At 38.1% G+C, this 17657-nt stretch overlaps 1 protein-coding gene and 1 long non-coding RNA gene across 3 annotated transcripts; both read right to left on the reverse strand.

Moving 5' to 3' along the window:
- Window positions 1-2900: 2900 nt before the first annotated feature.
- Window positions 2901-8937, reverse strand: LOC128805005 (uncharacterized). Its single transcript, XR_008436237.1, has 4 exons — window positions 8484-8937; window positions 4894-4980; window positions 4052-4155; window positions 2901-3802 (listed from the first exon to the last, which is right to left on the reverse strand). It is a non-coding gene; the product is annotated as an uncharacterized LOC128805005 (long non-coding RNA).
- Window positions 8938-12872: 3935 nt separating this feature from the next.
- Window positions 12873-17622, reverse strand: GTF2H5 (general transcription factor IIH subunit 5). 2 transcript variants are annotated; one of them, XM_053973420.1, is made up of 3 exons: window positions 17529-17622; window positions 16518-16613; window positions 12873-14925 (listed from the first exon to the last, which is right to left on the reverse strand). In XM_053973420.1, exons 2-3 carry the CDS (start codon window positions 16550-16552, stop codon window positions 14745-14747), a joined length of 216 nt encoding a protein of 71 aa, XP_053829395.1. In that variant the 5' UTR covers window positions 16553-16613; window positions 17529-17622; the 3' UTR covers window positions 12873-14744. The 2 variants fall into 2 exon arrangements, with proteins under 2 accessions (XP_053829395.1, XP_053829396.1); XM_053973421.1 differs by having other exon boundaries at window positions 17480-17551.
- Window positions 17623-17657: the final 35 nt, after the last annotated feature.

A 17657-nucleotide genomic window follows, 5' to 3' on the forward strand; every position in this document is an offset into this window, starting at 1 on the left:
GGAAAAAAATTGCTTTTTACTGAAGATTTTCAGTTGCACTACACAGCTAAACCCTGGGACACCTCTTAAAAGATCCTATAGCTAAATAAATTTAAGCTGTCCATTTCTGGATGCATTACAGAGTTGTTATGGTGAGCTGTGAAGAACAGGTTCTTCCCTGAATTGCCCACTGGATATCTTCACAAGACAGCCATCACCACCACCACTGGTAGGCTTATATTTCACATATTTCAGTAGAAAATTTTGAGGAGCCAGAATAGTTCAAACCACTGTTCACTCAATCCTTGTGTCTGACTTCAGCTATCTGGTCTGTGTCTTAGCTCAATTCCTAGTTTACTGGCCATCATAAGAAATAAATTTAGGTAGGAAAGAAAAAAATCAGAGAGGTTTGCAAAACACCACTGCAGCTTTAATTGCCTTGGTAATCCTGTCCTCTTCACCCCAGGCACATTAACTGTGTGCAAGAGTGTTGCCCTCGAGTCCCTTCTGAGCTGCATTAGAAGTTGTGGCTGGTTCATAATCACAAGAGAAATCTGTTTGGTAGTTGCTCACCAGCCTCTACACACCATGACCATGACTGATACCTTTCAGGAATCCCATCCATTCTGCACCCTGTTGTGTGTTGAGGAGTGAAGGAAAATACATGGGAAGATGTTTATTCCATCTCACTCTATCAACAAAACACATTTGTCTTCCAAAAATAAATTTACACAGATGCACAAGAGTCTCAGGAATTAGAATCAGATACTTCAGGTGTTTAAACCTTGCAACAGAGGAACAAGTCCCCATCTTTTTCATCTGCATGTGTGAATTAAGAAGATCTTTTTCCATGCTGGGGATAGATTACAGCATTCCTCCATGTGCAGAAGGGAAGCTACAGCAATCTCAGATGAAGTCCATAATCTGAGTGAGTAGATATCTAGGGGTATCCTTACAGATGAGACAAGGCCTTATCTCCAAAGTGGAAATAGAAGTTAAAATCTCTACTGTTTATGGCAACAGAACATAGTCTTGTAACTTGCCTATGGGACGCTGTTGCTCTATAAATGCAACGGGAGATCACACTTGGGAAAATACTGCTACTGTGTTGCATCAGGTTTGTGAAACTACTTTGTACTTTTTTGAACGTTTTTTTACTATGACTAAAGGTACTTCTCTAGGATAATGAAGCATTTTAAAGCATACTTAATTCACACTTCACAATATTTTTGAAGACATGTACAAAACATATAAAACCCAAAGGAAATAGACAATCTTTTCCTTCACTAACCCACTCATCCCTTCCTCCTCCAGTCTACTAAATCTGACCTAAAGTACCAGTTCATTTGATTGTGGTGCTAACAGTATAAACATGTAAATAATCCAACTGCAACATTTAATGCAACTTCAGCAATACAAATTAATAGAAACATTGACCTAAAGTTATGTTATTAAAATCGTAATCTCCTGCACCATTGTTAATTTTATTGCAAAGCCTAAGAACCCCGGTTATTTTTGTTTAATTTGGTTTTTTGATTGTTTGTTTCTTTGTTCGAATGCTTTGGTTCTTCTCAGTTCTTGGTATTACTGACCTAAAGAAAAACTTAGTTACTTAGCCAATTTGACAGGATAATAAAGATCAGTCAAGTAACTGCACAGAAAAGTTTGTAAGTTAAGTTTTGTTATTGGAATACTGTGAATTTAAGGTCAAAAGCAAATAGACATGTTCTTTCAGAAGGAACTCAGCTCTGTTTCAATCATAACCAGGCCTATGCTTCTTCATTTTACCCAGCTGTGAGAGGAAGCAGCTACTTTAGTATCTGTCCATTTCTGCAGTCCATTAGTCCCCTATTCACAACCCTCTAAGGAACCAAAGGCTGGCCTCTTTTTCAGAAAGACTTTCTTGTAATATTTCCTTTATTTTGAAAGGCAGACACCATTAAAAAACACTAGTAATGACCATCACAAAGGCAGATGATAAATTCCATTTGTCTACAAGCAACTGTGCAAAAATTTTTTTATGTCTTTTTGTTTTTAATTTCAAAAACTATGAGAAAAGAATCTTCAACTTACCTTCCTTGTTCTGCCCAGTAGCACATCTCATATTTTTCTTGCCGGGTAAAATATTCATACTCTTTTATCTTTTTTTTTTTTTTTTTTTTTTTTTTTTTTTCTTATTGTAGACACTTTCTTCCTATTTCATTTCAGTTTTCATAATTTCTTCACCTTTCACAAGCTCACTTTGTTCATGCTCACTTATACAACTTGGGTATCTTGGGACAGAAAACAAAGCACAGGACTTTGTTGCCTTCCAAATCCAATCAACATTAGCACTGCAAAGAACGGAACTGTGAATGCCATGGGCTTTGTGTTCCCAGAACTGATGAGCCAATAGTTCTCTATATCTTAATTAATTATAATCTCATTAAATGTAAAGCCACAGGTGGTTGGTTATTTAATAATAGAAGTTTTTCATATGATTCATGAGAAAGGGAAAGTACACCTGAAAAATCAAATGTAATCATTAAGATCCTCTTGAATCCATTAGTTTAACATGGAACTTTTTTGTTTGTTGGTTTGGGGTTTGGTTTTTTGGTTTGCTTGGTTTTTTTTAAGTATCATTTGGAATGCAGCTCTTCATAACTAATCCCATCCTAAAGACAGTTTCATTTAAGATGCAGATCTACTAAATCCAGATAACTATCGAATAACAAAAATCAGTTACCTATTTCTACAAAAACAACAACAAAAAAGTGCTTGCATCTTTAAGGTGTAATCATTAGCAGGCGAGCAAAAAAGTGTTTAGTGTTGGCATGTGATTAAATCCACACAAGTCTGACTGTTATAAAAACTTATCAATACCTTTGAGTTCAACAAGATCAATTCATCTACATATGCTATAGAATCAAGAAGCCTAAAACTAAAATTAAGGTATGTCTTTATTTCACTCCAGTTTTTTGGTCCTTCTGGAAATAAAGGGAAGCAGAAAATTGCCAAAATATCCTAAATTAAAAGAAACAGAAAAATTTCCTTTATAGGTGGTGAAAAAAAACAAAGCAGGCACATAGAATTCACCTTGCAGAACACAACCTCACAGAACTTAGAATAGGTACTGCAATGTCTTGCAATGCAAAAGCTACTTTTGTAGATGCCTCCATTATTCTACTTTCCTCCTTCACCTCCGTCTGGATTTACAGCATGAATGACTGTCCCATTTTTAATGCATTAGAGAGTTTCATATGCTAAGTTGCTCCCTTTTTTGACACGCAAATCTATCCACTCCTTCAGCTGACTCCAAAAGGCATTTCCTTTTGATGTACCTCACCCTGAATTTTCCTCCACCACAGAGGAACACATCAGAAAAAGGATAAACAGCTTACCTAGGCAGATTGCCCTAGAGAGCAAGAGTTTCCTCTGTAGCTGAGGGAATAGCCAGGCTGAAGGAGGATTGATCAAACCCTCCAGTTGCCTGGCTGTTCACTCCAGGTTCCTCCTGCCTCATTTTTGTTGTGGAAACAGGTCCAACCTTCCACATATATTTTGCCCCCCTTCTTCAAGACCTGAAAAGGGAAAACAAGACCTGCAGCCCTTCAGAGAGAAGCTGACACTAGAACAGGATTCCTGGTAGGATTTGCAACCCTGTGGGGAACCCAGGCTGGAGCAGGCTGTGCCTGCAGGACCAAACCACATGGAAGAGTGACCCACATTGCCAGAGTGTGGGGAGGACTGTTGCCCGTGGGATGGACTCACATTGGAGAAGTTTATGGAGAGCTGTCTCCTGTGGGAGGGACCCCACACTGGAGCAGGGGGAGGACTCTTCTCCCTGAGCAGTGGCAGAAACATATGGTGATGAACTGACCAGAACCCCTATTCCCTGTCTCCCTACACCACTGAGGGGGAGGAGGTGGAGCTGGGAAGGAAGGAAGGGTGGGTGGAAAGGTGTTTTTAAAGTGTTATTTTACTTCTCATTATCCTGCTCTGATTTTGTTAGTAATAAATTCAATTAATATCTCTAATTCAAGTCTGACTTGGCTGTGACAGTATTTGGTGAGTAATCTCTCTCTGTCCTTACCTCCGCCCATGAACTCTTTTCTCTCCCGTGTCCAGTTGTGGAGGGATGTGCTAGAATGGCTTTGGTGAGTCCTGGCATCCAGCCGAGATCAAACCACTACAATGCTAAACAAGGGAAATATATTCATGTGTGGGTTGTTTTTTGTTTTGTTTTTTTAACTTTACATAGTATTTCAAATTATGCCACACAAGATAATAACTATAGAGATGAAGATTAGTACAGATAGCAAGGGATCAGAACTAGTTACGTGTAGCAGTGGATGGTGCTCCAAAGAAAACAGACTGAGGAGATACAATTAATGGAGTCCCTGAAGAATTAGTCATGATACTGTCCTTTCTAATATTTTTGTTAGGTGACCTTAGAACAAAAATATGAGTGTGCTAATAAAATGTGCCAATCACACAAATCTGAGGGTCAACAATACAGTCTAGACTAAAAACAGGTACATAATTCAGAAAATAATGGATGACTCCCAGAAGCAGACCACTAAAAAGAATAGGATTAAATATGAAAGCACAAAGTCATGAATTGAAGGACTTGAAAATTTTAAACTGAAGGCATCAAGAGAAAAGAGAAGAAAAATCTGCACCTGTCAGTCAGCAAGAGAATACCTGTAAGGTATTTGATGACATCATGAAAGAAGCTAATACTCCCAGAATTTCAAAGAGAGCTCTGGAATATGAAAAATAGTGTGCTGGTCCAGACAGATCACAGCAGTGATCAATTACATTGAAGAATGGTAAATTAAACTTGTAATGGGTACTAAGGAGGGCCAGGAGAAATAGACATTTCTATCTGTGTGTTACACTATTAAACAGAGCAGTTTTGTTTATTTCACTTACTGCATCAGGTTAGGCTCCCTTTCTGTGCACTTCACAAGCAGTTTAGCATTATGAAACCTTAGTTCAAAGTGAGCCCTTTGAATATGTCTACAATATAAAAAAGATCAATTAATATAACTTTCTCAGCAAAGAGCACATTAGAATATTAAAACAAATAGCAGCTGGCAGAAATACTTCCAAGGTCCCTAGGCTTTTCAGACAAGTGCCTTAATGGCCAAGATACAAATTTATATATTTTTTCAGCTTAAATCTACAGAGACTCATACCATACATATTTTCTTCAAAACCTCTTATTTCCAAGTGTGGTCTCATGAGCAGCTTAAGTAAAAGGACAGTACAGCAAAGCTTAAGCAATCCTTTTCTTCCCCCTGCCCCCCCCCAACCAAATTCAATGGAGATAAAATTTAAATACAAAAATAAAGAGAAAAATCTTGAAAAATGTGAAATAATAAGAGAAAAGCCACCAAAATATTCAAGGTCTTAAGCACAGTTTAGCACCAGAGTCCCAAATTAGTGTACTCTCTACTATCACCTTCCATTTAGAAGATATGACAAATACAGAGACTGTTGCAAAATCAAATGTTAATTCTTAAAAAAAAAAAAAAAACAAACAAACAAAAACCACCAAAAAAACCACAACAAATTAAACCCAGTATAATTACAGCATAATGCCTGCATTATTGTGGGTAGTTCTATATACATGACTAAATATTTAAGCTCATTTATTCCACTGGGAAAAAACCACATTTCAACCTAGACTTAAGAATAGAAAAATACACTGCAAGAATATGATGACTTTTTGCATTTTTAATGGTTTTAGCAAAATATAATACAATGATAGAAAGAAGCTCTGTGTCCAAACAAAATTATTTAAGAAACACCCCTCACTTTCATGAATACCTGATTAGAGATTTCATTGATCCTTTTAATCCTAGTGTTAGAAGGACACAAAAATAAATTATAGATGCGAAAGGTCTGGTTATCCTTATTAGCACTCAATTTTCTATGTTTGTTCCTCCTTGAGATCCCCCCTTTACAGTAATGCCACTCAGTGTAAGGACTGCAAAATCCCTTTCCTCCCTAAACCTTAAGAAATATTGTTGGGCAAGGAAAGGTCTCTTTCTCTAACAGAGTAAGCATGCTGTAGAATCATAGAATCATTAAGGTTGGAAAAGACCTCTAAGATCACCAAGTCCAGCTGTTAACCCAGTACTGCCATGGTATCCATAAGACCATATACCCAAGTGCCACATCCACACGCCATTTGAACACTTCCAGAGCTGGTGATTCCACCACTTCCCTGGGCAACCTGTTCCAATGCCTGACCAACCTTTTGGTGAAGAAATTTTTCCTAATATCCAACCTAAACTTCCCCTGGCAGAAGTGGAGCCCATTTCTTCTTATCACTTGTTACTTGGGAAAAGAGACCAACCCCCAGCCCACCGCAACCTCCTTTCAGGTTGCTGCAGGTCTCTCTGATAAGGTCTCCCCTGAGCCTTTTTTCCTCCAGGCTAAACACCCCCAGCTCCCACAGCTGCTCCTTGTAAGACTTGTGCTCCAACCCTTCACCAGTTCTGTTGCCCTTCTTTGGACTCATTCCTGTGGTTCAATATCTTTCCTGTAGTGAGGGGCCCAGAACTGACCACAGCACTCGAGGCGCAGCCTCACCAGTGCCGAGTACAGGGGGACAATCCCTGCCCTGCTCCTGCTGGCCACACTATTGCTGATACAGGCCAGGATGCCACTGGCCTTCTTGGCCACCTGGGCACAGCTGCTGTTGACCAGCGCCCCCAGGTCCTTTTCTGCCAGGCCACTTTCCAGCCACTCTTCCCCAGCCTGTAGCACTGCCTGGGGTTGTTGTGACCCAAGGGCAGGACCCAGCACTCGGCCTTATTGAACCTCACACCACTGGCCTCAGCCCATCGGTCCAGCCTGTCCAGATCCCTCTGCAGAGCCTTCCTGCCCTCCAGCAGATCAACACACCCACCTACCTTGGTGTCACCTGCAAACTGATTGAAAGTGCCCTGAATCCCCTTGTCCAGACCACTGATAAAGTTGTTAAACAGGACTGACCCCAGTACTCAGCCTGGAGGAACACCACAAGTGACGGGTCACCAGCTGGATGCAGCACCATTCACCACCCCTCCTTGGGCCTGGCCATCCAGCCAGATTTTTACCCACCAAACAGCACCAGACCAAACCACGAGCAGCCAGTTTCTCCAGGAGAATGCAGTGAGAAATGGTGTCAAAGGCTTTACTAAGGTCCAGGTAGACTATATTCACAGTCTTCTCTAAATTTTTGTGACTCACTTTGGTTATGATAATCATGTAAGTACAATGACAAAGAAAAAAATGCATTACATGAAAGCTTCCTTCACTGTTTCAAATTTAGAGTGTAGTGGATTGCTTCTCATAGCTACCAAGTCGAACAAATTTTTTTGTTGGACCTTCACAGTTTCTTTGTTTTATAGTACAATAAAAAATGAGCTAGAATAACTGCACATTGAAAAGACAGTCTCAATTTGGTCTAGTTTTTCATACTTGCAGCAAAATACTTTAGAAACCACCTTCTGAAACACATCCACCCTCAGAATTGTTCCTTCCCACTCTCTACAGCTCCTTCTGGTTCCTGCTGTAACACAGCAGGCTAAACAGGCAGAAATAGCTTTTAAAAACCCTACTCAAAACCAAAAGGGGAAACATTTACTGATTCCAAGACTTCAGGTTCCCTAGTCCTCCTGACAGATTTGGTCAGATGCTTAGCTTTGCCCACTCTTCATCCCTCCTCTAGGGCTCTTCTCAAATGCTATTTGCAGCTCCCTCTGCCCAAAAGGCAACCTGACCAACACTAAAAGCTGTCACAGTCCTTCATTACATTGGCCTTGATGTGGTTGTGCTTAACAATATTGAGTTCAAATATTCATTAATAAACCAGGCTTCTTTTTTCTTCAGTTTTATACTGATTTTATAACTTCCCTAATATTAAAAGATAAAATTAGTCTTTGTTTAGACCAGAAGTAAAATCAAATATAGGAAGCATGCTTAATTTTACAGCTGAAGAGAAATTTTTCTTTCATATCTGGTTGATGATTCAGAAGGCCATCATTATTCCAGGGTTACTCACTTCAGCTGAAACTCTAGCTTTTGGAATACCCGTATATCTAATGATATGACACACATAAAAAACATGTCTTACACATAATAATGTTGCCAGTGTAGGAGAATGAAGAGATTAAGAGGAAGTAAAACTACACTATAATTCCACAGAGAAAAGTGGTCCTATTCAGGACAGAGCAAATGAATAGTAGGTGTCATATTAAGAAAGTTTGGTCTCTGGTTGGATAAACACAGAGCCTTTTGTAAACCAATTAAGATCTAGGTAATTGCAAGTAAATTGTTTGATCCTTATGCTCCTTCTGATCTTGTTCAATTTCAGAATTAACAGGAAAGAATAGTTACTAACCTAAAATACTCTTCCATCTCTTTCCTGCATTTTTTCTCTTTTGCCCTCCCATCTCACCCCTCTAGCTTTGATACATCAGGAGCACAGCACATGAAATGGTGAGAGAGAATTTGCTTGGCGTGCGTACCTCTCTCTGCTGACAGTGTATGAGCTATGCAAACACTGCAGAAACAGGCAACACTATCTCATCTGCAAGTGACATCTTCACAGCTGCAAGGGCACCCATTGCTCTGCACACCCTGCCATTTACAGCTGGGGCCATCTTTTCTGTAATAGAAAAATGAACAGCTGTACAGCTCTGACAGTCAACTCCTTCAGTCTGTAGTCATCCAGAAACTTTGCTGTTTCTTTCCTGAGGGGCTAGTTATGTGGCTAATCAATCATCTGTCCATTTTGGTGTTGTATGGGTTTTCTTTGGTGTGTTCAAGCACATTCCTGCATTGGTATTATGAGTCTTAAGACTTCTTCCAGGAACCTTACACTTCTTGTTACCAATACCTAGAATTGCTCAAGCACAAAAAGCTAAAAGCTAGCACTAATGCTCTAAAATTTCCACTTTGAATTTTTTTTCACTGGGCAGCAATTTTATGGTCTGCTTCTAGTAGTCTTAATCTTTTTAGTGCTAAGCAATCAGAAGTGAGAAAATTACTTTTTCAGTCTATATGAAAAATACAATCCCTAATATTCACACACCTAGGGGGGGTTGCCTCTCATATTAAAACTTAATTGGTAGGTATTGTAGTTTTTTGTTTGGTTAGGGAACGTACTGAATTTTACCATTACATATGTGTAAACCAATAAAGCTACTTATCTGGGGGCCAAGGAGGGAATAAACTTTCTGCATGTCTCACTTCCATGCATTATAAGCAACACTGTAAGGAGAAAAATGCAGAAATCCCCAGTGCAGACTGGAATACAGTAAGATTGAATGTTGTATGGTCTTCTACACAGTATGATGCATGTGAGTTGAGAACAGGTACCCTACAACCACATGCATTTTGTATTATGAGGAAATAAAGAGGAAAAAAATCATAAATCTTACCCCTTATTAATAATGACTTATTTTGATTTACACTCATTAAAAATTATGTAACTTAATATAGAGCAACTTCTAAAGCAGGCTCATGGTGTGGAGATACACAGACCTACCAGTAACATCTGATGACAAGACCACATTTCAGACACATCATTTTAATGTAACACGGCTGTGGGAGAAAACACTGGATACCTAAACAGCTAAGAAATTTCTGAACTAAAAATATTTCAAAATCTCCAACAGTGACTATCTTTTTAGCAGGACACTTTGAAGCAGAATGTTCATCTCTAGCTGAAAGCATACCTGATGGTCCAAAGCACGGTAAGTTTCTGACCCACCATTGCCCAGGCTGCAACAATTCCTTTTAACGAGCTTAAAATATTGGCAAGAGCTCCCCTTACTGGTCTGCTTTCAAACTGTCAGCTCTTCAGTCCTGAAAATCTTTTATATGAAACAAAGATGGGTAAAAACATTACTTATATTCCACATTTTGGGGAAAAAAAACCCACAAAAAAACCCAAAAACCCAGATCTACATAAAATTTATATCAGATATCCTATTGTTTACATTTCTGATTAGCTGCTAGGTCATAAACCCACGGATAATGACTTCATTTAGGAAGAAATTTTTCTTCCATCACTGTGAACTTCAACTTATTTTGAATCCTTGATTTTGTATAGCACATATAGGCCTTACCGCAGCCTATATTACAGAACAAACATCCAATTCTAACATACTGAGCAATGCACTCATTTCACAGTAACCACCACCAGCTTCAATAGGATCATTTTTGGGATAATCAAGGACTCATCGTGGAAATTTATATGAAATTTGGAGCTGCAAAAAAAAAATCTATTACGAAAGCTTACTGTTGTTTTCAATGGCCTACTGTCTGATTTTAAGAGCAAAATATACCTCTCAGACTGTGTTGGTTTATAAGATTAAAGAGTGGTTAAATACATATCCAGATATAGAGATATATATATGTATGTATACACATTTATATATGATTTTTAGTGGCCTACTTTTGTAATGTCAGCCTAGGGGCTGACTGAACTTTTATGGTGAAGAAGCCAACTAAGAAAGGTTAAATATAAGTAATTTTTATGACACTATGAAATACCATTATCTTTAATTCACAGTAAACAATCTTGTTTACTTCAGCTCACAGTAAACAATCCTATTAATGCATAAAATACATGTTCTCTGGATTGTTCTCACACACATGAGGTGGCCCTGCAGAGCTGAGTAACAAACAACTGTAAAATCTGTTGTTATGGCACATTAGGAAAAAAAAAAAAAAAAGAGGGAATCAGAGGATATGATTTTGAATGTACCCTATAAACCTGGAACGACTGTAAAACAGGATTTCTTAACGTATAACAGCACTTGGAGGAGGTTTAGTACAGCACATCAGACAGCCATTTAGCTCTCACCATTAAGCAACAAAAACCAAAAATCAAAGATAACCCCCCCTAAGTCCCCCAATTATCATTATAAGTACATTGAACAAATAAACAAAACCACTATTATTCAAATGGATTCAGATGCCTACTGTTTTTTGTGAAACACAGGCAGTTTAGCTACAGAATCAAATCCACTCAGTCTAGTTCTCTCAGGTAAAACGGTAGAATTTCCTAAAGCATTCTCTATTTTTTTTTTTTTCAACAGCAATCTCTATTTTCTTTCTAGAGGACACATCCATTCTCCCTAGTGATTGTTGGTTATTTCCTCCTTTACTGTACTGGACAATTACTCTTCCTGGGCTAGTTGTTGTACCAGAGAGAAGGAAGAGGGACACAGGCATTGGTCACAAGCAAACCAAGTCATTACAACCCCCATCTGTAATGACAAATCAGGGTCATACCCATTGTGCTGCCAACCCCCCTGCTAAAATAACCCCCTCTCCAAAATTAGCTTATCCCACAATTTATAACACTATCTAAATATGTGACAGCATTTAGACTTACTTGCTTTTTACACAACTTTCTCTGAAGGCCATTAATAAACAATTTTTTAAAAAAAATTTGAGGTTTCAAATAAAAAAAACAAATGTCCAATAGTATAATCTTCAATAAAAATGAAATGTCATTGCTTTATTTCACTAGGAAGTATCATTTTCAGTTTCCATCCCTCTCTTCCCATATAACATGTTGTTTGAGTTATTCAAATTCTCTTACCTTGCTTTAGAGATCTGTCTCATCCTTCTATCAAATACAACCCTTTAGCTTCTGCATGTGTTAACAAAAGAATTTACAAGCATGTTCAAGTTACAATAACTACACAAGAACAACTGTTTACATCACAAAATGCTAATAAGTGAACTTGCAATCTTATTTAGATCGAAGTATAAATAAGTAGCAAGTAATAAACGAAGTTGAAGTAAATGTCTTTTATGTAATTGTCCTATCATACTTTTCTTCCAGTACACAAAATACTTTCAACTCAAACTGAAAGCAAAAAGTGAGCAGTGAAAGCCCTTCAAGATAAAATTTGGGGCTTTTACAATCAGCAACAAGTCTGTCATTCAAGCTCTATTTTTGCTGCTCAAGCAGAACCTGAGAAGACTGTAGTTAGCTACTAGCAAAAAAGTGAACATATTAGTTATGGATACAAACATTAAATTAACATATAATATTCCAAATTCAGTGAGAGCTGATCTTCTCACCCTATCAACTCTATTATCAAAGCATGGATATATTTCAACAGATCTCCTACTGCTTTTATTCTCAAGTGTTTCCAGCCTTTAAAAAATGTATCTTTAATGCACTGTTTCATTCCAAGCTGTACTCACCAATATTTCACACCTGAATGAAAATCAGCACAAACATTTAAAATCTGCAAGTGTAAATGCTGATTATCTCAAAATGTATAGATATTTTTAACACTAGTATCTACTTTTCTCCCATCTGGGCAAATATTTTTGTTGTTGTTGAAGCATGTAAGTTCTAGGACTACATGCATTTAAAAACAATCAAAACCTTTCAGAGGTCCAAGTTTATTCAAATCACAGAAACCCTTGATTGGGTTTTTTGTTTGTTTGCTTTTTAAAATCATACACATACTCAATTTCTAAAAGTTTCCTCATTGGATTGCCTTCACCATACTACCTGATTCAAGATCCTTTTTCTCTATGAACTACAGTAAACTCAGCTCCTTAGACTACATATGATGATACCAACTTACATCTTTACATCTTTTGTTTATTCTTCCAGCACATAATTGGTTATGCCTTGTTAGGGTACAGGAAGGAATAATAGTATTGACAGGTTTAGAAGTTAGAAGTCCATTAACTTGTGTGCTCAAAAAAAAATCCAAATTGTGAGCAGAGAATATAAGAATGCACACCCAACTGTTTAGTTTATTCAGTTTGGTTACTTTTATCCCTCTGTATAACATAAGCCATTTATCAATTGTAAATATAAGCTGAAATACAGGGAAGACAGCAGCAAAGCTGTACAGTTAACCAGGAGAAAAAGACAAGAACTGCAAGAAGTTTATTATAGACTGAAAAGGAAAGTCACAATAGAAATGGAGCACTAGGCATGTGATATACAGAGAAGCTTAACATGTGGAATTCCAAACATGACTTTTCAAATGCTGTAATTTGAAGAGAGTGATGGATGATTTACCTTTCAGCAGAATCTGGATGGAAAATAAACTAGGATTCCAAAGAAAGGAAACACACACTTCTAAATAAATTGTACTAAGCTATAATGCCATGTTAAAACTACTGATTATTTCTCCATTAAATGAGCACCCAATAATCTTCCACAAAATAAGTTATGAGGTCAGTGTTTGATCAGTCTCTTGAGATCAATCTCAAGAAAGAGATAAAAAACCATAAACCGTTTATAAATAAGATTTAAACTTCTTATTTCAGGTAAAGACATGTAGCTGGTTCTTAATCTACATGACCAGGGAAGCACCCACTTGTGAAAGAAAGAGATTAAACAATTTAGACCCAAACTCATTGTTCTATACAGTTGGAGAAAAGGGAAGGTACCAGAAATGTCATGAAGATAAATTTTACAGGTCTATTTGCTCATCCACATGAGCCTGAATATACACAATTCTACAGAACTTTCTCTGGACAGCTTTTTGATTAAAAACATCTAGTGAAACTTTCTCCTGAAGATTCCTTCTTCTGAGGAAAAAAACGCAAACCAAAAAACAATCTGAACAAAAAACAAGGACAAACCTACCAATTAATCTGCTATCTACCGGACAAGAGAAAACAAGCAGTAGTGGGAGAGTCAGTAAGGAAAACTGTTCCTTATAAAAGCCTTTCTCTTTACACTTCTTTTTCTCAAAGACAAAATGGTGGCATCTATCTGATGTACATGAGTAGGTCTGAAAACTAAGCCAGTGTCTGAGCTAAAGTTACAAACACAGTGCAAAGAAACCGAAACAACCAAACCATGACAATACAAAGCTTTTTTCTTTGGAGCAAAAGACAATATGGGAAAAAGAACTAAGCTGAAAAATTCCCTCCATAACCAAATATCCAAACCCAGCTTTCTTGATTGTTAGGTAGAGCTTGGGAGTCTGATCACATAACTTATTGTGACTATTGGCTTCAGTGAAAAAATACAAGCAATTATATCTATAGGACTGGTCTCCCATTTCTGTTACCCCTTTAGTTTACAATGGTCTAGGGCAATAGATTTTGTTGTCCCAACCCTTCCACATCCCTCCAAATTCCCACCACCTCTCCCCAAACTCAGAACAACTCAGAAAGCACAGCCTTGGTAAAAGTAGGCAAGTAGTATGGGGCATTTGTAACATGTTTTAACAAAAAAACCCCAACACTCCCAACCTCAAACAACACAACAAAACAGACCAACTCTCATCCTGCCATCCCGTTAGAACAGTATCTGACCATGCCTCCAATTTAGAGATGTTGCATCAAGCACAGATCATTCTTCAACAGACGTTCTTTTCTTTCTATCAGTCACACTATAATCAGATTGAATCAACACAGGAACACAACACATCCACAGAGGACCTCATACAGCATTCCAAGACAGAAACACTACTCTATTTTTTGGGTCATATCATCTTGCAAGATAAAAACCTAAAGGAAAACCAGAGAGCATGCATCAAAAATTCTCAAGGGAACTCCTCAAGTGTATAATTTTAAGTCTTTTAATAAAGACACCACATTCTTTCAAAATGAGAAACAAAATCCAATTCCAGACTATTTCGTCTATGAAAATGATCCATTTTCTACAGTAGCCACTTCTATGTAGAACTTACATGCGACAGTGTTATCTATTAAAACAGTAACAACCCAAACTAATGAAATTCACTGTTCCAAAGCTTGCAGTAATCTCATTTCTCTGGTTTGTCTCACTTCTGAGTAATAGGAAACGAGTTCTGGTCCATTAACTCGCCCACTCTCTCCTGGAGGAAGTTGACCAACTCAGCTAACACAAAGACATGAGTTTCATCCAGGTCTTGTATGATGAACTTCTTTCCCAAAGCATTTGACTCATCCAAGTAGAGCAGAAACTGCTTCATTGCCGGGTCACTGTAGAGACAAATACACATCAGGCTCCACCTCACAGTTATAGATGCAAACAAAAGAAACATCATTCAAGGACATTCCCAAAGGGTTTAGAAAACTAAAATTAATTTTCACAACTTAAATACAGTCTGTGAAGCTTTAGTAAAAGTTGATTTTTTTCCAAGTAGTTTTGGTTACTATAGAGACAAAAATAAAATGGTAATAAAGTCTAATGAGTAGAACCAGCTGCTTGATTAGCAGAGAAGTTTCCGTTTGCTGCTGCTCCTAAAGCACATTCAAAAACACCCAAACCAAAACTAAGACTCAAAAGTCCAACCCTTAATAAGGCAAGACTGAACTTACATTTCTGATTTCAGCAATAGCCTCATAAAAACATGTTTCCTTAAAGCATAAGGATAACCAAAAGATAGGAGAACACAGATCTCACTTGAAGTAGTATAGCACAGACAAAGAGCACTCATATACGAATTGTACATTTCTCACACTCTAACAGAACAGTCATGATATCACCCTCTAAATAAAATTTAGATTGTTTAGAAGAAAACATTTTGGGAGTATGGAACTGCTTTTTTGCAGTTATAGATTGCAAACATATTAAGAGATTAAGTGTACAGCACAAATCTCACACATCATATAATGCTATACAATGACCCCACAAATCTTGAGTGATGCTTCCTTTAATTTTGGAGGTAGTCGGAGGCCTGAGTCTCAGTCCAAAGATGAGATTATATGAAAACAGGTACATTGCACCTACACCAAAAGCTGACATTTACCAACTCCAAGCACACTCCTTTCGAATATGATCTACAAACAGAACCACGTTAGCCTTGCACCAAATTCAGTCTAGAGCTGATTAAATGAAATTAAAACAGGAAAGGAGAAATGAAAGATTACCTTGTCTCCCTTAAAAATCAGTAGAGAAACACTTGGTTCACAAACAACAACAGCAAGAAACTCTGTTTGCAAGCAATACAAAGAACAAGAGGCAGCATCTAATATTTTCAAGGAAAAATTGCCAAGGTAACTGGATCGCTCATACTAGGGCAAGTTGTACCTAACAAGCATATAGATAACTTACATATACAGCTAAAATTTTAACTTGTAAACCTTTCAAAAAATGTGACAATATTAGGGGACCATTAGACATGGTAGAATATGGCTTTGAAGCATAATTTCTCATAGTTAATGCTCATTTTAAGTGTTTTACATCCTTTTCTCTACTTTGCTAAATTAAAACAATCTGCAGACTATTATATATTTTGAAAAAAACCTGGATTTTTATAACTATGTGATTGCTAACTTCTTCACCATCGTATTTTTTACCCCACATTCATATGCAGTTTTCTTTTCTTTAAAGGGCTTAGGCATAAGTGGAAAATAGTCTCTTGAACAGAAAAATGGGACTTTGGCATTAAGATTATCCAAAATTGCCCTCTTTTTCTTCCCCCAAAGGCCGCATTTTTCTCTGCTTGTTCAGCACTACCCTTCCCCACAATACTTCCTTTTGTCTGGACTCTTCAGTTACTTAGATTAGTTCCACGTCTAAAGAAACAGAGTCTTTGACACAAGGAGAGGCAGTAAATGCTATTACTCACCACTCAACCAGAACACCTTTCAGAACATTCACCATCTTCCCAGCTCCCTTATGAACGCTGAAGCGTCAGCAAGAGCAACCCCTGCTTTGGATCACACTGTGAAAAACAGAGTTCGCTCTTTAGAATTTTTAGAAGTTTAATAAAGGATAAAAGAAGGACAAATTTCCAGAGCATGGAGGTAGCCTCTGGAACCTCTGTTCTCTATATATAGTTACACTGCTGGTGTTACATGCGTATTCATTAGTTTATACATTATTCAAACATCCCTTTGAGATTTTGATGTTTCTCTTGTTTAGTTTTAACCTCTGACTTGTCTGCAGGACATTCTGTAGATTATGTCCATATATTTTATTTCTTCCTTTAGTTCTACCCTGTGGTTTCACACTTCCTGATAGCACAGAATCGATAAATCCTTCCCGGACGCTTATGCTCTGTTTTCTGTCACTGTTATCACTTGGAGATGCCAGTCCACAGATGTAAGAAATAAAATAATTGTTTTACACCATTCCCTGAGTCAGCTACATTGAAGCATTTTAGTCTCTATTTTAACAGTTTGCTAAAGCTTACAATATAATATATTTATCACACTATTCACATTCATATGAACTATACAGTGCATACATAAACTGACAGGTCATATTATACAAAAGCAGTTAAAAGTAAGTATAAATTGTACCGTATCAAAATACCTGTGATGCAAAAAGCTAATCTATAAATGCGAAAGTCAGTATTATATTATCATCTATAACAGAACTGGCGATCACAGGAAATCTGAAAGCACAACACGCCCCACACACCCCCAACACACAAATCTAAATAAACAACGCCTCGGTTTAACGCAAAGACTGTTTACGACAACCCTACTCCCCAGGGGAGTTGCTGGCCCGTCCTGCCCTTCACCACCGCCTTGCTCAAAGGGGTTCCCAAGGGATCCGAACCCTCCCTTCCCGGCTGCCCGTCACCTCCGCCTTGCACAGAGAGGTTCCCAGGGGCTCTGGTCCGGTCCCTCACCTCCGCCGCACACAGAGGGATCCCCCGGGCTCCGATCCCTCACAGCCGCCCTTCCGCCCTGTCGCTTCCCTGCCGGCGGAAGTGCCTCGCCCGCGCACGCGCACGCCGGCCCCCGGCAGCGCCCGCGGA

Source organism: Vidua macroura, chromosome 3, assembly GCF_024509145.1.
Source record: "Vidua macroura isolate BioBank_ID:100142 chromosome 3, ASM2450914v1, whole genome shotgun sequence".
NCBI lineage: Eukaryota > Metazoa > Chordata > Aves > Passeriformes > Viduidae > Vidua > Vidua macroura.

What these genes read in the sequence shown, in the direction of transcription:
- GTF2H5 (XM_053973420.1), bottom strand. Translation starts at nt 16,552, where the DNA reads ATGGTGAATGTTCTGAAAGGTGTTCTGGTTGAGTG. An exon ending in AAAGGTGTTCTGGTTGAGTG is followed by an intron (nt 14,926 to 16,517) that starts GTGAGTAATAGC and finishes TTGTCTCTACAG; the next exon opens with TGACCCGGCAATGAAGCAGT.